Source organism: Camelus bactrianus, chromosome 3 (genome assembly GCF_048773025.1).
Source record: "Camelus bactrianus isolate YW-2024 breed Bactrian camel chromosome 3, ASM4877302v1, whole genome shotgun sequence".
NCBI lineage: Eukaryota > Metazoa > Chordata > Mammalia > Artiodactyla > Camelidae > Camelus > Camelus bactrianus.
This window is the reverse complement of record NC_133541.1, coordinates 91,232,365-91,257,300: the sequence shown is the minus strand read 5'-3', so window position 1 is coordinate 91,257,300 and position 24,936 is coordinate 91,232,365. Positions and strand designations below refer to the sequence as shown.

Below are 24,936 nucleotides of genomic sequence, written 5' to 3'. Positions count from 1 at the left end.
TGTAAACGAAGGGCCTGGGCACCATGGAGGAAAACAGGTGATGTTAGTTAAATCCTTGCTACTCAAGATATCATCCCTTCCAAGCAGCTAGCCCTGGTGGAAACTGCCTTTCTTTTGGAAATGAGAAATATCAGGCACAGAACCCACACCAATTGAATCAAGTCAGCAAATTAACAAGAACCCCAGGTGACCTGCATTCATATTAGAAACTGAGAAACACTAGGTTAAACATATTAAAAACTTGAAAAATCTCTGATTCTTCTTTTTTTGACACACAAGTCAGCTGGAAAAAAATATTTAAATATACTGATAAGAAGAACGCTTGGTTGGTTGTTACCACTGACAAAATACACATTTCTACTGCTCTTAAATGAAGAAGATCCTTCAGTACAATCCATTTGCCTCCTTCTGTCTTTGAAAATTCTCATGAGTTGCAAGACTACAAATGTCAAAAAGTTTATGCCTTTCAACCAATAGCAGCATCCCTAGAACAGTCTTCAAAGAGCCATGACGTGGGGGGCGAAATAAATTCATCCACATGATACATTTTCTTTAATTACTTTAATATAAAAGACAGCCATGTTCCATATTTCACATAATGTTTAAAAAGAAGTTTTAAAACCCTATTATAAGTATTTAATGAAAATAAATTTATTGAAGGGCAGTAATGACTACAAAATGAATGCTACCAAATCATACTGAGGCTTTTTGCATTAACAATTGGAGGGTAGGTGGAAAAAATATCAGACAAGAATATGGGTTTCTTAAAACTACATTTTATCCAGCCTTTATCTTTTCATAAATCTTGTGCGTATCAGAAGACGTATTCAAGATAACTGTAAAGGTATTCAGCTAAAAGAATATTTCAAAGATCTTAAAACAGCCCTCCACCAATTATATGACACTGCAATTCATCCCATCTGTTAAAACAGCAAAATTAAAACGAGCAATGGCCCAACAAATCTTTCTAGGTAAAAGATTCAGCTAAAAAAGAGAACATTAATAGAAAATCAGTGATGGTGACCAGAATAAGAAAATTAGCATAAGTAAGAAATTATATAATTATTCAACATAACTTCATCTGGTTAAATCAAGGCAACTTACTCAGTGAATAAGTTGACTGCATTGTGAGGGAAGGGGTAACACGATCCAGAGCCCTGCTTTTAACTTCTCATATAATAATCCTATTTCAATCAACCTGTAAAGTAAAAGCACTGAATCCACATTAAATTATAACATATAATCTTACAATAATACGAAAGTCAAACCAGTACTGATAGATCTTTGTCTCCACTATGCACAAGTTAAGAAAACTTCACAAGAATGTGCACTTTTGAAAGTATGATCACTGTATATGGTTTAGACAAAACAGGCACCTCCATTATAACTGTTTTAATAAATAAAAGCACATGAACATAAAAAGAAGACAAGCAGCACCTGAAGCCTTTGACGTTTGTAACTAAATGCTGGTACCCAAATGGTCTAACGGTTAAGTTTTACTAAGAGGCGCAAAAAAGGAGCCAATTTTTTATTTAACGTTTTAATTCTAGTGGAGACAAGAGCTTACAGCCCTGTCCCCTGATGGTGAGGAGCATACCGGTCCTTCAAACATCTTACACTTTGGAAAGCAGCCCCGACTCCGGAGCACTCGCCTTAATCAGATTCTGAATCTCCTTGAATTTTGGATGGTCTTTGTCAGCCACCAGCTGCAGCAGAACAGCCTCACTTGTGGTCACTATGATCCCAGTTCGAGCAAGACGCTTAAAAAAAAAAAAGGATAAAGACAAATCAGGAAATACCCATGAGAAAGAACATTGTATTAAAACAGCAAAAAGCATGCCAGGAGACAAGAGTTAGTGTCCTCTGTCAAAACCATGGTCTTCAGCCACACCATCAAATTCAGGGATGAGCAGAGATCTCAAACTAGCCAAGCCACAAACCCATCATGATAATTCTCAGTCTTAGCAGTAAGGACTAGAAACAAGTAAAAGAAAACAGGGAGCCAATATTATGACTTCTATGTGCCAGGGACAGACGTGAAAACAAAGCTAAGGACTGTACAATGATTCTTCATTTCTTTTTTTTCTGTCTCCAAATATCTGACATAAAATGTGCATGCCGTCCCACAAGTGAGAAATGCGGGCACTAGAGGAGCCTCATGTGAGGTTTAAGAACGGCCCCCCGGCTGATAATGGAACCACCACCGTTGCCACCATCAGTTTAGAATCACTAAACAAGAATATAAAATTTAAGGCTGCAGAGAGTTTCACTGACAAGTCAAAGAATGTCCTTGCTAAATTGCTCCTGAGTAATCATAATACAGCTAAGGACAGAAATCTTGGCGGGGGTGAGTGCAGAGGAGGGAGGAAGAGGAAAAAGGGAGGGCGGAGGGCAAAGAAGAGAAAGCGGAGAAAAGCGGGGGTGGGGGGGAGGAGAAGAGATTCTAGGGCAGAGACTCATTTTCTGCATGTACTTATTAACAGAAACCCTCGGGAAAAAAACAGGCCAACTGTTGTCTCAAGGAGCACCCAGTGGAAGAGCCGTTGAAGATGAGGTGGTGAGACAAGTCCTGTGCAAGTCGGAGGAAAAGACCCAGAGCAGGCCCGTCATGAAGAAAGAGTCACCGGAAAAGCCAGGGCATCCGTCGCAGTGAGAGTAAACCCTTCAGGTGGCTGTGGGTCCGCAGGCCCAACCCTCCCCCTGGCAGACCCCTCCTTTTTATGAGTGGAAGGGAGTCTGAGCCACAGCCTACTCATCAGAAAGCAAGCTTGGCCTCCAACCGCCCGTACAGGAGTGTGCAGAGCAGCTGACCAGAAGTCTTGAGAAATGAAAAAAACAAGCAGAAAGTGACACCGGAAAGAGGAAGCAGGGCTGCTAGTGTCCTGTACGCTGGGACAGAGCCTTCTGGAGACCAATTTCCTCCTCCTTGCTTTTCAGTCAACTCCTGACTATCGTATCAAAACCCTGAGGAATTTCAAAGGACTGTGTGCCTGGTTCAGACGGAGGGGTGGGGAATAAATGTCAGACCAGCTGGAGCTTAGCTGGGTGGATGTCCAGTCACGCAAGCCCTTCACCAGCCGGCTGCCCTGCCGGCCTCACTGCTCCCTGTTGACTCAACGGGCTGCCAGTGATTCAGCGCGAGCCTGAATCACATGTCTGTGACAGTGCTTTATACACTCCACAGTGCTCACAAGGTCAGTTCTCAGTAATCTTTCTAGTTCCCTGGAGAGGCAGGAAGGACAGAAAACCACTCCCAGGACTGAGGAAGAAATACGACAGCCAGCTTTCCACAGTGCTCTGCTGACCAGAGCTGGGTCCAGCCTGAGCCAACAGTCCTCGGGGAGGCTGAGCCCCTACAGCCCGGAAGGGGCAAGCTGGGATGCTCGAGGCACAGAAACGCGCCTCAGTAAACTGAAACCTGCACAGAATGACTTCGCTCCAGACTCAGATATGGCCAATACTGACTGAATTCAAAACTCAGCAAGCCAAGAAGCTGCGTCGGGGGAAGGTGCGGTTCACGCCTTTGCTAAGAATGCAGAGCTTCCACATCGGGCTCACAGACCTTCCCTCGGCGCCTGCCAAGCCCCAGGCTGAGAGGGTACCTGAGCAGGAAGGGAACAGCGGGCCCCTTTCTGGACCCCAGCAGGCCCCCGCCCGCCACCCTGAGCTAGGGGACACCTGCAGCGCCGGCACCAAGCTCACTTTACTTCCCGGCTTCAAAAGGGCCCATTAAAACTCCAGCTGTTTAATGCTAATGGGTTCATGGCTCAGTAGGCTTCCCGAGTTCCTCCCTTACGCTTGCAAAACCAGTCCAACTAGGCCAAGGGAAAGAAAGGTTACTCTGACCCACAAACCTGAAAATGCAAGAGCACAAAGCCATGACAGCCTCAGGGAGGGCAGGGGCAAAAAGCCTAAACCCAACTCCCCAGAAGGACAAGGACATCGACAGGCTTTCATTCTATTTTACTTCACATTTACTCTGCAGTTGTACGTTGCAAGAAGAATGCCTGGCAGAGCGTAGGTGCTCAAAAAGTCCTGTGGAAGAAAGCACACGCCGCAGATCCTGGCAGAGACGTCTCTGACTTTGGCAGCTACGAATGTCCTCAGTGTAACAGGCACTGCAGTGGGGGTGGGGCGGGGTGTCAGGAGTTATCCGACGTGGGCGTGTCTGCAGGGATGGGGAGAGGGGAGCTGGCGGGCTGCTACTCCACTTTCACAGTCACAGAATAAAAGAAAAGCCTTCACATTTCTCCCAAGGATTTAGGGACTAACTGAAATGCCTCCAGAGCAAATGAAGGCTGAGAGGAGAAACCCGACACGTGGCACATCTCCGCCAACACCACCCGACCTGGTTCCTCCTCCCTCTCCACCTCTGCACTTTAACCCCAGGCGATGCCGGCTGCTGCAGGCTCTTCCCCATCCACCCCAGACCATATTCTTTCCTTCCCTCCTCACAACTTCTCAGGACTCATCCCTTCTGGGCCTTGGAAGCTAACAGATGCGCAGACCTGTCTAACCAGACAAACCTCATGAAGACAGCAACAAATCAGAGCTACAGTGAAATAAAAGCCAACGGCTAATAGCTGAGTGCTTACCGTGTATGTCACTGCACTAAGTGTTATCGACATTATTTCACTTAATCCTCACAAAAATCCTCCCACGTAGTGACTATTATTATTTCTATTTCACGGCTGATGAAAAAGTAATCAGTTGATAGAAGAAAGAAATGGAAAATTTTATTCGAGCCAAACTGAGGATTATAACCCAAGTGCAGCCCCACGGAAAGCTCTGGGAATAGCTTCACCTATTAGAAGTCAAAGCACAGTTATGTAAGTTTTTTGAGACAGAGGGCTGTTGATTAAATGATGTATCATTGACAGGTTACACAATCCAGATCTAAGTGATACTGTGGCCCCTTAAAGATCACGAAGGAATGCTATCTTCTAAGGAGCTGTCTGGTTGACGGTAGGAGAATGTTGCTCTATGGCTGAGCAGGTGTGGCTGCCGACAGGGGAGGTCTGGTGGAAGCTTTATGCAGACACAGTGCACAGCGGAGGGAGAGAGGAGGCCAACGGGCAGCGAAAACTTTTTCATGTTTAAATTTTTCTTGTCTTACCGTAAAATATGTATTTTATTTCACATCACCAATGAGAAATCTGAGGCACAGACATTAGATAATCTATCTAAGGACACAAATTTACAAAATGCCAGAACCTGTACTGAAACCCCTGTTATCCCTGCCTGGTCTGGACTCCTAGTTGGTGAGATGACAGGCTACCTCTAAAAGAATAAGGTTCAGAGGGTAAATGACTGACTTTTTATTCTGAGTTTTGTTAGAAGACAGAACTGCCAACAATCAAAAATTTCTGTAGTAAATGGCATAAGGACATGGCTAAAAAACTTAAATGAATGCAGCACAGAAGTTCTTGAAATCTCTTCACAAGCAAAGATTTTTGGTTTTGTACATTTTTGGCTTTTCATTTCCTTGGAAACACAGGGCCTCAGCAATACCATAAAGGTCACTCACAGGAAAAGCGCTGCTTGCCGAGGTGACATGGATCTGACAGTGGCAGTGTTTAAACCAAGATTACCAAAGAGATTTGAAAAATGGAGGCTGATAGCTCATGACTGTAAGGATAGCCGGAAGAGCTTTGCTTACATGGGAAGAAGCAACACTTCGTACCTAACTAACCAGAGGACCCAACAGTTCAAATAAACTTGAAAATAGCTGAGCAAAAGAAATAAAACCATCTCCACCTACAGTCCCAAAATAGGACTCACTTCTTCAGGAATAAGAGAAGGGATGTGCAACCAGGGCCTTAAAACTACTGCCGCTGCCAGCTGCCCACCTGCTTCTGCGTCGGCCCTGCCCATTGACTTCACCTTCTTTCTTTCCTCTCTTTCTTATTTGCCCAACTCCCCACCCCAGGAACATTTTAGGCTAAAGAGATGACAGCAATGCTATCGAGAAAGTGGCTAATAGGTCAGCTTGTGCATGGAACACTGGAGGTCTCCAAAAAAATCTATAATTTCCATGTTCATTCACCAGTTGAAAACCCAGCAATTCAATCCAGACCTACATTACTCTAAAACGATTATAGAATTAGAATTAGAACGAAACATGAAAGAGAGAGATCCATCACGTGGAGGGGAGGTTTCAAAGGATGACGTGGTAGTTTGTGTTTCAACAGTTTTGGAGTAGGAGATGTTTAAGGAAGACTACTGTTACGCAAAGTGGATGAAAATCACAACCCCCTGACTCCAGGGTCCGTCTTGACACTCCAGCCCAGACAGTCAGGGAACACTGCACGTGCGGTGCCCACAGTCAGTGACTCACCTCCTAGTCCCAGAAATGCAAGTCTGAAGAGGACGAACGTTAAGGCTGAACTAGGCCTAGGCCCACCACGCCTTAGGTTTTGGCTAGATCTTGGCTGAGTTAAGCCTAACTAGACCGTTTTTAATTTGCAAATCTCTAAATAGTTCAGGTTAAGCTTTCTGGAATACCTCTTAGTCCATGTGTAAAACTATAGCAAAGTTATGACAAAAGATGTAAAGGAGCGTTTGGCATCACTAGAAATCTGGTTGCAAAGACAGAGAAGATATAAAACAGGATACAGTGGTGAGACCCCAGAGGTCGGTCGGTGCAGAGTAGAGACTCTGCAACCAGTGAGTCTGAAATCGTCAGACCAAGCTGAAATTTAAGAGGTACATCTTTCACTGCTGCTACATATTCAATACCCTTCACATTTATCTGGAGAACGTGGTAAATGATTTCTTTTACAGCAGGACAATTACCTCAAGAGCAAACATCCTGTCCATCATGCTTCTCGATGACGTGGCATCAGCAACAATATGAACCTCAATCCCTCGGCCAACTAGCTCCAGAGCTGTTTGTTGGATGCACACGTGAGTCTAGAAGGAAAGAGAAAGATCGTATGTAATAATGTGGTAAACTAAAAATATCTGCCAAATGTGCAATAACATGGAAAAGCAGGAAGGGCACTACAGGTCTGATGACCTTGTCCGACATCTGGTCTCGCCTCTAACTCACTAGTGATGTCGAGCATAAACGGCATCTCTGGCCCTGGGTTCCTCTCCAAAGTCAGGAACTGGATTACATCAGTGCTCTTTGAACTGGGAACCTTGAGCGCAGTCTTAGAGCCCTGAGAGGATTTTTTTTAAAAGATTTTCATCTGTGTCATCTGGAGGACCTTCATACGGCCGACTGCTCCCACCTGGTCTGGGTGCCACTCGCAGTTGAGTTTATTTTTGTATTCACACCGAGTGCCTAGCACAAAGGATGAGTCTGTAGTACTGCAGGCAGAGACAGTGGTGGGGGAACTGAGTCGTTACAAGGCACCCAGTACTGAAGGTAGGACAGGTTAAAAATAACCTGTAACACAGGCAAAAAATACCCGGTACACATCACCAGCAAACGCATTATACAGATTCCATCTCTGTAAGTACTACCTTGAAACAATTCATTAGTAGAGAATAAAGAGCAAAAACATGTTCCAACGATAAGTGGATTATACAACCAACGAAAGCAGATTTTAATAATGCCACGATGCCAACCTTATCTTCACATGGCCAGAGAACTATGGAGAATTATCAACTGACAACTCATTAAAATTAGCAGTGAAGGACTGCTAAAGATGACGGTGATTAGGCATGAGGTCTAATAATGATGAACAAGCAAGAAAAGCACAAAAGTCAGCAACAGCACTCGGCATGGCATATTTATGCAAACGAGCTTCCTTTATATTGTCATTATTTAAGTCAAAATACAGAAATATTTTACATACATTTAAACTTGAGGCTATGTCTTTCTCCTAGTAAAACTTACTACTATAAAACCTACCATCGGTGGGGAGGATATAGCTCAGTGGTAGAGTGCCTACCAAGCACAAGGTCCTGGGTTCAATCCCCAGTGCCTCCCCCCAAAAAGTATACAGTGTATGTCAATGACAGCTCAACCAAACTGGAAGGGAAAAAAATGATTTAAAAAATTGGAAAAAAAAAGAAAACTAAAACCTACTATCAAAACATCATAGGTATCTTAAATTAACATTACTACTTGGATTTCATTGTTTTTAGTTTTTTTCACAATTTACAAATTTTAGTTCAAAAGCTATTTAAAAGCTATGATTAAATACTTATACTCTATTTATACATGTGCAAAAAAAATAAACCAAACAAAAATCACTTCAATCAGCATTAGGAATCCACGAGTATTTTTTTCCTTTAAAAAAAATATGTACATGATTCAAACGTGAATGACAATGAACTACATGACTTCTAAGGTTTTTCTAAAAAATTTGACCAAGGTGAAATCCTACATGAACACAATGCCTTCAGTGAAAGAAAATGTGTTCCAAAAGTATAGTGGTTCAAAGTAAAGGCACAAGAATCAATCAGGTCCGCGTGCAGCTCCTTTCCTGAGCTAGCCATATGACCTTGGGGAAGACATATATAGCATCTGGGTTTTAGTTTGCTAATCTATAACATGCTGAGACCAAAAGTATCTAGCTCAGAGGATTGCTGTGAGAGTTCGACGAAGTGATATAAAGTATTTAGATCAGCGCAATGCAAATAGTCAACACTTAATAAATGGTGGCTATTTCCCACCATTATTACTGACACGGTCATCTGCATACGAAATTACATTCTGGAAATAACAAGTTTTCTACAAACAATATTGTGTGCAAAACATAGCAAGAGGTACTTACTTCTACTCCAAACAACACAACACTCCTGACTCCAGGAATCTCTGCTAATGCTGCTTCCACTTCTGGCAATACCATTGAAAACTTGGTCTTTGGAAGTACCAGTTTTACACCTGTTAAATCAATTTCTTGAACAGTGCTTCCAAGACCTTTAGGGTACTGTTCTGTTACAATAACTGGAATTCCTAAAATCCGGGCCCCCTGCAACTGTGGGGGGAAAAAAAAACCCACAAAGATAATTAGCAATATACATATGTATGTGTATGAAACTATATCATGCAAATTGGAAAAAAATAAACAAACAAGCATACCAATCTCTGTCCCACACTAATAATATCTCCAAAATACTTAATGGCTGGTCTGAACCTTTCCTGCATATCACAGCAGAAAAACACAGTGCTTGAAGGTGTAAGATTTCCCAGGGTAGTGAGCTGAGGAAAAAAGAAAAAAGAATGATTTAGCACTCGTTATACAGTGACATTTATTTTCAGCAGAGGTCAGTAAAGAGAGAAAAACATTTCTACTGTTTGACCCATTAAGTCAATAGCTACAACTATTATTCAAAAGAAATGATATGAATAACAGGAAAAAAATTATCCCCAAAGACATTCACTGAATTGCTTTTAATGGTGAAAATTAGAAATAAACCAAGAGCCCGCAATACAAAAAATGATTTCACAAATTTTAACACATTCACTGACAAACATTTTTGCCAATTTAAATAATATACATGTTTTCAAAGAATTTGTATCATCTAAGAAATGCTGATAATCTATGTTAATTTTAAAAACAGAACACAGTTTAATAATGTATCGGTTATGTAAAAATATGACAAAAAAAGTAGGAGCAAATATAGGAAAATAGTAACAAGTGGTTATACAGTTAGGGATGCTGGTAATATTTTTTCATAATACCTTTCTCTTATTTTTCAGATGCTATTTAAAAACATTTCCCAAATATTGTTTAAAAGTATGTATTACTTTTATAATTCAGAACAAAATGTTGAAATAGTAAAAACCTAACTTTGATGATGGCATTGCTCACAAGTACAAACAGTAAAATTTAAAATAATCTGTAGCAGTGACTAGAAAAACAGAAACAAATCTAGAATTCCTACTGTCCAAAACACGAAATTTAAAAAACAGAAACAAATCCAGAATTAATGCTATCATCAACACAGAAATATTAAGCTCTTATTCTCAAGAATAACTTCTTAGAGTTCAAAGAAATGCAATAAAATGATGCCAAGCACATCACCACTGTGAAATGGACAGACATAAGGCTGAATCTGCATTCTTACACGTATTTATCACAATTGGGAAAGTCAACGAATTAAGTCAAGGAGAGCTGGGAATTAGATCCAAGCTTCACATAAATTGCTGGAGTTAGTCTATTCTAACAACTTGGGCCCAATAAGGATCTACCAAAAAGTGAAAATCACTGTTAAATACAAGAATTTAATCTCACTGGGTTCTTCAAACTCCATAGTGCTTTTCTTTCTCCCTTCTCAAACTAGAGGAAGTTCCATCAGGATGCGGTCTGATTCTGAATGAACCTACACCACTACTCTTAATAGCCACCCCTTTAACCTCCCCTCTAATTTGTTTTGTTCTCTCTAAAACCACCCACAGAAAATAACTACTCATAATTTTCCAGAGGAATCTGAGTCCTGATTCCATGGTGGTGCCTTGACCACCAGCCCGGCCCTAGACTCTGCCTTAGTACCTCTGCACAAGACATCCTCTCAAGAAACAATTAGAATGGGAATTCACTGAAACATTAAAAGGAATCTTTTAACAACATGACTGTTCCAGTTAGCCTGCCCTTTATTTATCTTTGTCCTGGTCTGAAGGACTCTGGCACCTTAATCTCCTCTACAAACGTGCGCTGATTAACCACATGCAGTCCAACACCACGGTCTCGTCAGAATGGGAGTGCCATCTGTAATCCTAACACTATGGAGAGGGTTTTCCTACACTGCCAACAAAGTATGTTTAAAATAAATATTCAAGCATCTTAAATTATGTATTCCACCTTCGGTTGCTACGTTACTTAAAATTTTAATACAAGTATTATGCTTCCATATGGTCACTTTCAAAAGCAGTAAGTATGATGTATACATAAGCACTTCAGGAACTATGTTGAAAACCAATCACTACTTATGACTATGTATCTTAAATTCTCAGTAAACATTAAATCCTGGCTCAAAATCTATATGTATTGTTTTTATGCATTTGGCCCATGGGTCCGTAGTCACCTAGAATGTGTTCAGGGCACGCTGTGAAAAGCAGTTTACCTACAACTGCCCCTTTTCAAACAACTGTGATGCAACTTGGCAATCTTGCCGTTCTGCCCCACGGGAAAACCAGCAAGGAAGCAAAACTAAACTCTGGGCAGTCACACCATAACCAGCACACTCACATTTCCACCTGCTGAGCTCCCCACGCTCAGATCTCATCTCCGCTGTTCTGATAACTCTGTGTACACAGGACTAGCAAGTTTGGTTGTCTGGGCTCTAAATTCACAGAAGGTTACAAAGAGCAAATCAGAAAGGAAACTGCTGGAGAGGCAAACTGACAGCAGCAAGAAACGACAGCTGACGGAGAAGAGAATAAGAATACAATACAAGCAGATCAAAAGTCAACGACAGTCCCGACTCCCATGAAGGAGTAACAAGCTGTCTGCAGGTCATAAACTCGGACAACGTCACCTTATCACACTCATTACAAAAACATGAAGCTATGTAGTATTTCAGGATGACCATATAAAATGATCAAGATATTCAACATTGAGATGTTTAAAGGAATAAGGCCTTATCTACCCAGAAATCCTAGATTATTCAGAGCTGGGGTTTCCTGGGGTTCCCGTTACCTGGTGCTTCCCTACACCTCATTTCAGCTGTGAGGTATCTGTTCTGGGCAGGGGACCACACCAGATGTGTGATGTCATATTAGACAGACCGAGGAGTCAGAAAACGCAGCCCTGAAATCCTCACCACCCTGCAAAGCCTTTCTAACCCAGGAACTCATCATGAGTAAGGCTTCAGTTAAAGAAAGAAAGAAACCATACAGCTAAAGGGGTGAAGCTTTTTTTTTTTTAAATGCAGAGATGACTGGTTATAATTTAGCAAATCACAAATGCCTAGAAAGTCTTCTCTTCAGGAGATGACATCCCCTGGAAGATGGCCTGCTTCCTCAGAGCAGAGTACAGGGGGGAGGGTAACCGTACAGTGAAAAAAAACCTGCCTACTTTATGCAGGTGATCAAGATTAAGGTAATCAAAGAAGTCCTGTGGGTAGAATGTAGCCTTGACCGTGATGAGAATGACCTTCACCATCTTCCCCTCAGAATGCCACAACCCCAGCCTAAGCATGAGGAAGACATCAGAAAAACCAAAACTTGAGGTCCATTCTACCAAAATATCTAATCAGTACTTCTCAAAACTGTCAAGGTCATCAAAAACAATGAGACTCTGACGAACTGTCATAGCCCAGAAGAGTCTAAGGAGACATGACAACTAAAGGTAATCTGCATCCTGAATGGGACCCTGGAACAGAAAAAGGGCACTGGGGAAAAGCTAGTGAAATCTGACTGAGTGTGGAGCTCAGCTAATGGGAATGCAGTGACAAAGTGAGCCACAGTGACTTAAGACGTTAGCAAGAGGGGAGCCAGGTACAGGTACACAGGAAGTCTCTATACTGTCTGTGCAACTTTGCTGTAAATCTAACACTATTCTAAAATGAAAAGCTTATTTTAAAAAAATGGTCTCCCTATGCTGTGGTAGTTGAGGGAAAAGATGCTACTTCATAAATAACCTTTGTATTTTACAGGACAGAAAGGAGGATTTGAGGCTACCAAAAAACAGAAGAAAAACAAAACAAACAAAAAACCCACTGAAAAACTCTAATCATGTCCAACCAACCCCCCCCATACACCCAAAATCCACATGAATTTCAATAGCTGTTGTTAAATTATATACCGACTCCATAATTCAGGGACTTCTTAATGTGACTCAGAAATTTGTCTTAAACCAAAGCCTTGCAGATAACTAAAAGTGCTGCTCATCCTCAGGCGTGCTGCAACTGCAAGACAGCAAATTAAAAATGGACTTGACCAAATGCCGTCACAAGCAAGTAGAGCAATTACAGGTCAACACACATTCAAGAAGTACGAAGAAACCACGTGTAAAAATAAATACGTATATACGTGCACCTTCATACATGTATGTATCTACCTATATACATATCCCTCCTCCATATACATAAAAATACAGATTTCAGTGTCCATATTTCAATACAAAAAGCTGATCACAGCCAACGGCTTCCTCAAGCAAGAATTTAAGAGACCAGTTTCAAATACAAACACTTGTCCACTTTCTTTAGAACTGTCATAGCTGGGATTTGACCTTAGATTTCATATTCAGAAGACTTTTCACCCCCAAGTCCCATTATTACCATCACCAGTATTTACAGTACTTCCCGTCCTTCACCACCACACGCGCCCTGACCATTTTCTGACCACGGCTGCTCCATCTGCAGGGAACCTGCTCCTCCCCTGCTTGGTCCCCAGTTACTCAGGACAGGCGCGGACAGGGTGGCCGGCCTCGCTCAGTGAGACACGGTATGCTGGTCCTGTTCTCTGCACGCCAGTAATGCATGGTGAGTGCTGCATGTTGAGCTGTGTGCTCCAAAATTCATGTTAAATCCCTAACCGCCTCGGAAAGTGGCCTTATTTGGCAACAGTCACTGAAAACATACTTAGTTAAGATGAGGTCATACTGGAGTAGAGTGGGTGCCTAATCCAGCATGACCGGTGTCCTTGAAAAGGGGGGAAATTTGGACACAGAGAAGGCCCTGTGAACATGAAAGCAGAGAGGAGAATGGTGTGTCTACAAGCCAAGCGACACCAGAGATGGCCGGCAGACCCCGGCGGCCAGGAGAGGGCCGTGGAACGACTCTCCCTCACAGCCCTCAGAAGGAGCCAAAGGCGATCTCCAGCCTCCAGAACTGCGAGAAGTAAGTTTCTGTTGTATAAGCCACTCTGTCTGTGGCACTCTGTTGCAGCAACACCCAAGCGAAGGACCACAGTGAGTATACCGTGTACCTTGAGGAACAAAGTTTGGAGTCGTAAATGTGATGTTTTCAGAAATTTGGTGGTCTGTCACAGTCACAACAGAGGTGCAATCTGCCTGGGAGAGGCTCCAGAAGGCGACACAAGGTATCGTTACTTCACTGAGAAGCGGACCCAAGGAAGTGTGACCAGTAAGGCCTTGTTCCGATACTGACTCCCTTAACACAGAGTTCCGTGATAGGACTCTCCTAGGTTACAAGGGAGCCTACCCAGCACAGCCCCTGGGCACAGGAATCTGAGTCCAAATCTCAATGCCACTCACTTCAATTACATGAGATGAAGCAAATCATTAACATCTCCAAACAGCAGTTCCTGAATCTGTAACAAAGCAACAGAAACAGTATCTACCTCATAGGGCTGTTTCAAAGATTAAATCCGCTTCATGTAATCAATCAATAACCACTGTGCGATGCCTCCTCTAGGAAACATACAGTACACTCTGAACTTCAGCACAGGTTTCTATAATGAGGTTACAATACCATTTACAGCTAAGATCCCTTAAGAAGCCAATATCTAAATAGAAATACGGATATTCCCTAACCTGTTATATTAACATAGTCTGTAGACTTAAGAAATGATTCATAAAGTGGATTTCCAAATATCACCGAAACACTTACAATTACATGATCTGTTCCTGACTAATTAGGTCTGGAGCTTCTTAATCCAGGCTGCAAGAGAATATTTATTTCACTCTTATTTTACAACATACTCACCTACTGTAAGCACTCATGTCACAAGCATTAATATTACAAGCTTAGCAGTTAAAGTATGAGCTTTCTAACGGGCCAAGGGAGGCCAGCTATCTCCACCCATTTTGGTGCTGAGGACTGGGGACCTCTTTAGATTGCACGGCAGGCTGAGGTGAAGGTGACACTGGCAAGATCCCAGGAACACAGTGACATCTGAATGGACACTAGATTTCCCTTGGCTAACTAAACGAAAGAAAAAAAAAAATTCCAACCACAGATCACAGCTCCCACTCTCGAACATAGCTTATTTACAGTAGCCTCTTTTGTATCCACAAGGGGCAAAAAGTGTACCATGCTCTGGGCGGTAATTTGGAATGTTTAATTTTTAAAAAGTCAGGAGGAGACAACATGAAACCCTCAGGAACCAGCTGCTCTGACACTGCCTGCCTCCCAAGGCAGGTCTGGCCTGCTTCTCTACTCCAGAGCTTCTAAGCGTCAGCTCATGAACCTGCTCCCTGGGGAAAGGTCCTATAATCAAATCACCACCTTGCAACAAGCAAGCCCAAGGGGAAACCATTCCTCTCCCTCCTCTTTCCAAACCCTGCCTTGTCTCCCTTCCCATCACGAACTCCGGTGTCTCTTGTAGCTATAAAATGTCCATGCCTCTGTTTAAAATAATAGTGGTAGTAATAAACCTCCAAGAAAGTGAAAGCTGGAACAGAACCCCTTCCCAATTAACCATCTCAGGGAAAGGTCAAAGTAACCTTCCCAGGGAAGCCCTTACCTTCTGCCCACACAAAGCTGCCAGAGCACCCCCCCCCCACTCCACACTCAAGTAAAATCCTCTCCGGAGTGTCATTCTTACCACATCCACTTCTTTCTCCTCTACTTGGGCTCTGTCTTCCCTGGTGACAAGCTAGAAAAATACCTGGTGGTGTGACACCAAATTTACATGAGATTCCAGGGTTGAATTTTCCATTAGTTATAACTTGGGAAATACCTTTTGAGAAAGTCACACTTGTAAGTCATCAAAACGATCTAAATTCCCACTGTATAATCCTCTCATTTACATTTCTTCCCCTGTGTCTCAAAACTCCTCAGACCTCAAGCACTGTGACAAAGCAGAAGACACATAAGCCGTGCCTGAAACGTGAACTGTCCTCAGCTACCTGAGCCATCAGCAGACACGCAGCCACTGACAGAATATTGCAGAAGAGAAGACACTACAACGTTACCACAGCCTAACACTGGCAGTGGGGTCTTAAAGATCAGACCCCACAGGGCTGCTAACCAATCACCAGCACGGACAGTGTTTTACAGTGAATAGCAACAGCGGTCAGAACGAGCATGGCAGCAAACTCAAGTCCCAATGTAAATTAAGAACATTCTAGAATATAGGTATGTGAGCAGGGCCACCAACGCTCTAAGGCCTACTTTTGGAGAAGTAACAAGTAACATTACTGAAGCCGTGGACGGCATGTGACCAAACTTATGGTTTTTATCCCTGCCTCTGGGAGAAGGGGCCTGTCGTCCCCAGAGCATGGCCTCACTGACGGCCACTTCGAGTCTTCCTAAGTGACAGGCATCTGTTCCAAAGAAACAATGAACAGCGTCAGAACAAACGATGTTACAAGCTCAAGTCTGTGGTTTGTTTTGCATTCTGCTTGGTATTTTCATTGAGCATGGAATGAGAACACGAATTCTACATGGTCAGCGCAGGAGAGAACCTTCGCGTGCCCCGCTAGCTCTATCACTATCACCGCAGCACCTCAGACAATTTCCTCCATGTTCTGCTCTTCTGCAGAATAAAGAGTTAGATTATTAGGTAATGAACAAGACTTGGGTCTTATCCATGTTTACATCCTCTGTGCCAGGTACTTACAGCTGCCACTCAAATGTTTGTGGAACGAACTCTATGTTCTGGTCTAGTCATAAAACGTCCATGCCTCTAGCATTATACAGCTGGGTTCCAAAAATATAGTAAAATGGTCATGAAAAGAAATCTCTTCCTTTCTCTTCTGAGAGCATACATACACATATACACACACATGTGTGTGCACATACACACACATATCTTCTCATATAAACAAGACATCAGAATAGGTATGGGGATATGTGTGTGTGTGTGTGTGTGTGTGTGTATACCTTTCCACATTATCTATTTTTAAGCTGGGGGAGGCATCTAACTGAAGAAGTCAAACTATTGTGACACTAAAATAATATAAAAGAAAAATATTTTTAAATACTTTATAATATATAAAGTATCATATAACAGTTACTTAAGGATTCTTGGACTATTTAGTGAAAGAAGATAAGATTTTTTTAAAGGATGGATCAGAGGAGTGCTCTTATTATAATTATTACTTCAAACATCATCACAAGAAATTAACTACATTTTATCTTCTATGCCAAGCAAAATATTTCAAAAGTTACATGTTACTTGAATTATGTAATGTCTTCTGAGAACGTACAAGACATTTCAGGTATATACATATACATTATTAATTTCTAAAACGTCTGATTAAAAAGAGTTGTTACACAGACCTTTAATTTTTCCAAACAAAAAATTCTATCTTGGGGGAAAAAAGGCCTTAAAGACTTGGCTTTGAAGGGGTGACAGTTTGGCATAACATCTTACTAGGTAACAGCCCACCCACCCTCCCAACCACTACAGGAAATGCATCACAAAGAAGCCTGCATCCTCAGTAAAGCTCCAGACCTCTTCAGTTAGCATTTGGATCCTCGCCTTTATTAATGGATTTGTAAAATGTGCATCCAACTTCTTCCAAATTTTGGCAGCAATAATCTAAACAGACTGACAGGGAAGGCTGCAGAGAGGTGTCAGCCATGAAAGCTCCGAAAGACATAAAAATGGGGAGTAGTAAACACCTATAAACCACAATTCTCCCGACAACAGGGCAACTTCTACGGTATCAGACACCATCTGACTCCAAGGGTTGACCGTGGAATCCCCAGCCTTCGTCCTCCGAACAAAAGAACTTTATCCAGGTTAAAGTACCTACTTTGGAAGCTTCTGGCCTGGGTGCTGGGGTGATAAACAAAACCAATTCCGTGGCCAACTACGACTGAAAAAAAAAACAAGCAAACTAGAGAATAATCCTCAGAAGATGACACTAAAATACTAAAATGTTTTCTAAGCCCGAGACCCACATTTCAGTTTGGTCTTCCAAAGAAACGGCTTATCGGTTTCTCTAAAAAAAAAGAAAAGAAAAAAAACGTTATGGTGTAGTACCTAAAATATACCTTTTGTTCTTGCTTTTCAAATACATAAAATTCTCCAGGGAATCCTCTGAGCGTAAAAAGAACACGGGAAGCAGATCTGCGTAGTGTAAGAGAATGCCTTTTTAAAAAAATTTTAAAGGTATAAAATAATCCTCAGGTATAACAACTTTTTCAGCCTGCACGACCAGGAAACAATGGTCGGGCCAAAGTTGGGTATTTAAGAAGGTACTGCAGTCCTGAGTCAAATGACTTTTGCAACGTAAGAGATGTATATGTAATCAACAGATTCAGCAGTTACTAGGAAGAGGCTAAACAAATTCTTACTTGACTCACGGTTAGGAAAGGCTCACGATCAAAGAGCCGAAAGCTGGGGAGGAGAAGGGAGGATGGATCTGACACCTAAAGTTTGCGCTTCCGCAAGTGGTAAACACAAATCGGGGAACAAACCCTAAGGCCAACGCTCCCCACAATCTCTTTTCCCCAGTTCTGCATCACCCCAAATTAAAAACACAGCTACACCGCACAGCCCTTCGGTTACGCAGGAGGCTGGGGCTCGCTCCTGGCACACAAAGCGGATGCGGGCGGCTGAGGACCACACACGTGGGGGCGTTCGCGCGAGCCGCCACGAGCAGGGAGGCCCACGCCCCGTTCTCGGCCGAGGACAGCCGGTGACCGTCACCTTCGGACAGGCACCTTCGCTCGGCCGTCCCCGAGGCTGGCGACAGCGACGCGGCCCTTCCAAGCCGGCGGGGCGCGCAGGGCCCGCCGCCGCGGGGCACCTGAGGAGCGCGGCGGGGACGGGGACGCACCGGGACCGGGAGCAGCGGTGGGGCGCACGGCCCTCCCGCGGGACCCACCTGGATCTGCAGCGGCACGAGGCGCACCTTGCAGCGCTCGCTCACCGCGAAGCCCTTGGGCAGGTCCACGTACTGGCCCCACTCCTCCGCGAAGAGCTGCACCACGAATTTGCGGTGCATGTCGATCTGGTCGCCGTACAGGCTGAGGAACTTCTGGATGAGCAGCTCGTAGCCCGCGCCATGCGGCACAGCCGAGGGCCGCGCGAAGACCGAGAAGCAGAAGAGCACCGGGACGGTGCCCGACGGCGCCCCCGCGCCGCCGCCGCTGCCGCCGCCGCCGCCGCCGCCGCCGGGGAGCGCCGGCACCGCCGGCTCCGCCGCCGCCATGTTCCCGGAGCGTCTGCCAGCTCCGAGGCCGCGAGGCGCAGACACGGCCGGCCGCCGCGGCCCCGCCTCCCCGCGCCGCCCGCCGCCCGCCGCCCGCTCGGGGAGGCGAGGGGGCGGGTCCTGGCGGCCGCGGCTGGCGCGCCCTCCCCCAGCCCCGGCGGAGGGCGGACCGCCGGGGAGGGCCGGGTGCTGGGGCCCCGGCGCGCGGGCGAGCGCCTGCGCCCGCCGCCCGGACCGCCCCTTCCAGCCTTCCGGTGGCGCGCGGGCCCTCCCGCCGCGACTCGGCGGGGTCGCGGAGAGCCTGGTCTCCTTGCGTGCCCTCTACCTGCCTGAGGTGCTCGGGTCCTCAGAGGTGGACTGTGGCCCGCCTTCCACCCCGGTCCGCCCACCGTCGAGCGCTGTTCTCCGGGACTGTGGGGTTGTGCTTGGGGAAAGGGGGCTGCCCGGCTGAATCTGCTGGGACGCGTTACCTGTTGGCCTCGTCCAGGGGCATGCAGTCCTTGAGGATGGCAGCATTAATCTTAAAACCAGTAGGATAGGCTGAGAGACACCGTAAGAGCGGCGGGAGTCAATGCTTCCTTAGGAGGGCCATCCAGGACGCGGTATTTCCGTTTTTTTCCAGTCCGATGGAACATAGTCGTGGAGTTGAAATCTTAGTCTCTCTTTATCTCAACCCAGTTTCCGGGAGAACTTGGAGTGGGAATTGCAAAATATAAAGGGGTTTAAGACTAAAAAGCAGGACTTTATATTCAAACCGAGGTTACTGTGTTTAAGCGAGTAAAAGCAATCACCTTCAAATAAAATAATTTTCTGAGTTATTAGCACTGTAAGGTACTATAATTAGCTTGAATTAGAAAAGTATCCATTTTGAACAAAGTTTCCTTAAATGTCAGGTCCTGGGAAGGAGGCTGATGAATCTAAACAGAATTAGATTTTAGATATTAGGGGTTTTCTCTTTTTAGGAAAAAAAAAAAAAAAAGGAAGGGTTTCTCATTTGGCATTGCTGACATTTGGAATGGATACTACTTTTTCAAGGGGCCCGTCTTGCTTATTTGTAGGCTGTTTAACAGCATCCCTAGCCTCTGCTTAACTAGATGCCAGTATCACCCCGTACTGCCCTAATCGTGGCAATAACAAAAACGCGTCCAGCCATTACCAGATATCCCTCAGGGAACAAATCTGCCCCCAGTTGAGAATCACTGCTTTAAAGTAATGCTAAGACCATCCTTTGCCCTTTATTGCTCACTTTAACCCAAGCTACTGGAAATAGTCTGTTTTCTGGCTTCTCATCATACTCTATCATCCCACTTAAAACTAAATCCACTATACGTCACTTTAAAAAATTTAAATTGAAAAAAATTTTTTCAAAAAAATTTTAAAGAGCTGAAGGTGGCAGTGGGTGGGGGAGGACTGTAGTCTGAACCCATGAGACCGAATGTTATTTTTGCAGATATCACTCCATTGCGAAGTCTTCTTTATGATGTTCAAATCTGTGCTGATAAGAAAAAGGTACTTCCTCTGGGCTGATTACAAAAAGTACCTATTCTAAGTGGACTAATTACAAAAGTGTGCCTTCTCCCCTCTCTCCCTTCTGGGACAGAGCAGGTTGGAGATAGGAAACTGGTCTGGACCTCAGGCCCCCTCAACAAATACCTCTGCCATTGGCAGTCTTTCCTGTTGGCCTTGAGTCAACACACTTAATCCACTCTCAGATTTTTTAAGTAGGTTTCCGACTTTCAGTAAAGAAATCAATTTCCGTATCCATTGTACTACCTGAGATTGGCCTTTGGCCATTTAATAGTGCTGTCTCTGTGGTAATAGCACATCATATAGCAATAATAAAATAGGTCTTTGATGGGCACATTCACCTTTATTGAGTACCAAGTGTGTCAAGCAGTGCATCAATATGCTAGAAAAGGGCCATGAGTGCACATTTTCTCTAATGAATTAATCTTCTTTTTAGACTATTATTAATCAAGTTATTAGAGTATTAAGTTTTATACATGTCGTTACAGTCAGTGAATAAGAATTCATAAGCAGGTATTCTAACAAGTAGAACATATCCTGACAAAATCATTACAAATAAAATGCCCGAAGTGATCTCATATAGGACTCTCAGGAGATTTACTAGTCAAAGTTAAGCACTTACTTTCAGACTTTAAATTCCAAGCAATTCAAGAAGTTAGTTTATTTAGTATTGATGAATATGTTAATGCACTGCAGAAACAAACTTCAAAATCTCAGTGGATTAATACAACAAAGGCTTATTTCTTACTCCCCTAATTAGCAGCAACATTTGACAGGCTCATCACTTCTTTCATGTTGAATCATATTCTTAACTTTATCTCTTGAAAACCATTCTCTTTTATTTCTTTTTCTCCTTCATTTTCAGGTTCTTTTCTGACTTCTCATTTCCCGGACTTCTAAACATTTGCGTACACCAGGGATTAGCTCTCACCTCTTTTTCAAGATCCATGGCTTTAAATACCACCCCTAGACCTTTGACTTCCAAACTTAGGTCATGCGAGACCTCACTCCTGAATGCCAGACTCATACATAAGTGCCTATTCGGTATCTCTACTTGGATATCTAACAGATTTCTCACATTTAATTTGGTTTTGCATCCTCCCCACACATTCTCCGTCTGTGTTAACATGTAAGCAAGTGGCAACTCCATTTTAGTTTCTAACTACAATAACCATGAGCTTATCCTTTTTTCCTCTTTGTCTCCCCCTCCAATCTATCAATAAGACCTGATGGTCAGAATCCAAACCATCTCATCCATACCAGTGCCACCACAGAAGACCAAACTGCCATGGTTCCTATAGGAGCCCATGATTGGATTAATAAATTGTAATAGACCCCAGCCACTTGTGACCTTTAAGAAAAACAGATGTGCTTTGCTAGCAGGCACCTGTGCATCTGCACGCCTGTCTTCTTGCCGTAAAAAGCAGCGACAATGCTTTGCTTGCATAGTTGAGGTTCTAGCTTAGGGCTGCTTCCGCAGTGGCAAAGCCATTGTGTGTCCCTTGCTATAAACGCAGGACACGGCTTGTTTTAAGCATAGGTCCATAGTTCAGGGTTTACTCTGCTCATTGCAAAGCAACAACCCATGCCCTCAGCTATAAACGCTGCGCATGCTTTCTGCTGTTTAGATAGTCTATAACCCCCCAAGACAAGGAACTGGCTGGTCTGGTGGTCTGTTTTGTAATCAGCTTCTTATATCTGAAGAATGTACCTTGTTCCCCTCCCTCCATGACTGCCCTGAAGATAAATTAAGTCTTTGTACTCATTGTGGATTTTATGATCTATACCCGATCCTGTTTTTCCTTAAGCTCCTGCATTCCATGACACAATTGTTTGTGATCCTTTCTTTGATTGTACACAATAAATATTAGAGTGTTTGAGAGGTTCGAGGAGTTGGTCTCCGACTCCCTCTTGCTCTCTTGACTTTTAACAGAGTCTCGAGTAATTCATCTCGTCTTGGTGGGACTTCTGCTGGACAGAACCCACAGTTCCTCATCTGACCATAGCACTGTCCTCATAAACTGTGCCTATTCACTGATTTCTGTACCCCTTGGGTCCATTTACCACATGGCAATCAGGATAGCACTTTAAAAACATTATTTCAGAGTATATCACTCCTCTGTTGAAAATTCTCCAGTATATAGAGACAGACCTCAAGAAAATGCAGATATTGGAATTAAGACAAAAGAGCTTTAAAGCAGTTATTATATAAGTATATTTAAAGGTATAAAGGACATTTATATCAGTGAACAGAGAATATGAGCAGAGATTGCTGCATATCAGCAGAGAGATGAAAATGACAAAAAAACATGTAAGTTTTAACACTGAAAAGTACAATATTTGGGAAAAATTCACTAGATAGTCTAAGCATCAGATTATAGGTTACAGAAGAAATGATTAGTAAATTTACAAAAAAAAAAAGATTAATAGAATTTATGCAATGGGAAGAACACAAAGAATTTTTCAAAGAATGAAGATAGACTTAGAGACTTGTAGGACAATATCAAGTGGTCTAATGTATGAGTAACTGGAGTTCAAAAAGGAGGATCAAGACATAGTGAGACAGAAAGCACACTTGAAGAAATGATATAGCACTTCTTAAGTCCCCAGCATGCTAATATTTATCTCAGAGTTTGCTTTCAAGGAAACCAACCTGTGACCTTTGGTGCCAGGAATGATCTAAGAAAGTCAGTGTGGATGGGATTTGCAAGCTGTCAGGCTAGTAATGAATACCTCACTACTTCTGGAAAGTAGAGCACAGAGAGTCCCTGGCAATCGTGCAAACTTCACCAGTGGTGAACTTGGATCATACACCAGTGGAAAGAAATGCCTTAGTTCTGTCAATCATTTGAAAAATATGGTGGGAATTCATAATTATAAAGATAAAGGAGTTAGGTGACAATTGCAAATCTTTACTGATGCTCTAGAAAAAGATAAAAAGATAATTGACAATTAGTAGCTAAGTGTGAAAGCCAGAATGCCTTTTTGGTAGCATTGGAGGAGGCTCAATTCCTGCAGTGAGAACACAGAGAATGTTGAGGACCAGGACTAGAACTTAATATTAAGAGTAGCAGAGCTCCAAAGAACATTAAACTCTTCAACAATGTGTATTTTCTACACCAAGGTCAGGGCCCTGGTTGAGAGATGGAACCATGACACACGGAATGGGATTGATAACACCAAAAATCATGAGTCCTCAGATTTCTTAAGGACTAGCTTTCTCCTGTATTTTGAAGACAGTGCAGAGGCTTTTCCTCAGCAAGACACGAACTTTCCCCGGATTTTCCGCCCACCTTCCCTCAGTATCAAAGCCCATACACAGACTTAAGTAACAGCGAAACCAAGCCATAGCTGTACTGGGCCTGATAAGGAAGGAAAGGGACAATATCTCAAAGGGGTTTCAGAATCTAACCAGCACATACCAGCAGGGGCTGAGAGACTGTGCATGGCCCTGGAGATGAGGGTGCATGACCAAGGATGTGGAGTGTAAGTTTATCAATTAAGAAACTACTAGCACACACGATTTAACATCCTGCTAAAGCTTATGGGAGCCGGGCCAGACACAGTGCTCCTAGGGCAGCTCCTCCATGGGCCATATAGTTACATTCTCAATCCAAAGTTATGTTAGTTATGTCTCCTCTGAGGAGACAAAGTGGCTGAACACCTGAGAACATGACACCATCCACCAGACTGATAACATCATGCTAATTGGACAAGAGAAGCAAAAAGTAACTATTTGTTGAAGGTCTTAGTAAGACAAAAGAGCTCCAGAGAGAAAGAGAAGCTCTAAGAAGTTTCAAGGACCGACCACATTGGTAAGATTTTAGGGTCTAGTGTCCTAGTGCCTTCCGAGACACCCCCTTCAAAGTCCGGGACAAATTATTGCTGCTTGCACTTATACTTTCCACCACGAAGAGGAAACACAGGGCCTGGGAGACCTCTTTATATTACAGAGACAGCTTATTCTGCAACTGAGAATAATGCCAAGACTCATTCTATGTGACATGAAATGTTGCCAGCTTTGAGTGGGGCCCAGGGTAGTAGAAATGGCTTTGCAGGAGATCCCAGCAGGGGTGCAAGCAGCCCTGCCTCTCAGGCCATCTAACCTGACATATCCTATGGTATTGGAAATACCAAGGGTACAAAAAGATGCCATGAGATTTATGGCAAGCCCTAATGCAAGAATTACAAAGCAGACACCATCAGTCTTGGAACAAAGCCATATTACCTGTGCCAGAACTTTATATTCTGATAGGACATTAAGTGACCATGCAGATAGAACAGCCTACCCTGAGCTGATTTCTGCTGGATCCACTAAAACATAAGGGTTTTTAAAAGGCCAAAAAGAAATCCATAGAAAATTGGAAGATGTACATATGGAATCCAGAACAATCAAGAACAAACAGAACAAACGAGCTACTTAAGCAGCTAGTCTAGA

The 24,936-nt window shown here is 43.4% G+C and overlaps 1 protein-coding gene across 1 annotated transcript; it reads right to left on the bottom strand.

Annotated features, from left to right (window-relative positions):
• Positions 1-542: 542 nt before the first annotated feature.
• Positions 543-18,995, bottom strand: ISOC1 (isochorismatase domain containing 1). Its single transcript, XM_010971566.3, has 5 exons — positions 18,645-18,995; positions 9,038-9,157; positions 8,730-8,933; positions 6,796-6,912; positions 543-1,760 (listed from the first exon to the last, which is right to left on the bottom strand). The coding sequence occupies exons 1-5, from the start codon at positions 18,969-18,971 to the stop codon at positions 1,614-1,616; spliced, it is 915 nt and encodes a 304-aa protein (XP_010969868.2). The 5' UTR covers positions 18,972-18,995; the 3' UTR covers positions 543-1,613.
• Between the last annotated feature and the right edge of the window lie 5,941 nt (positions 18,996-24,936).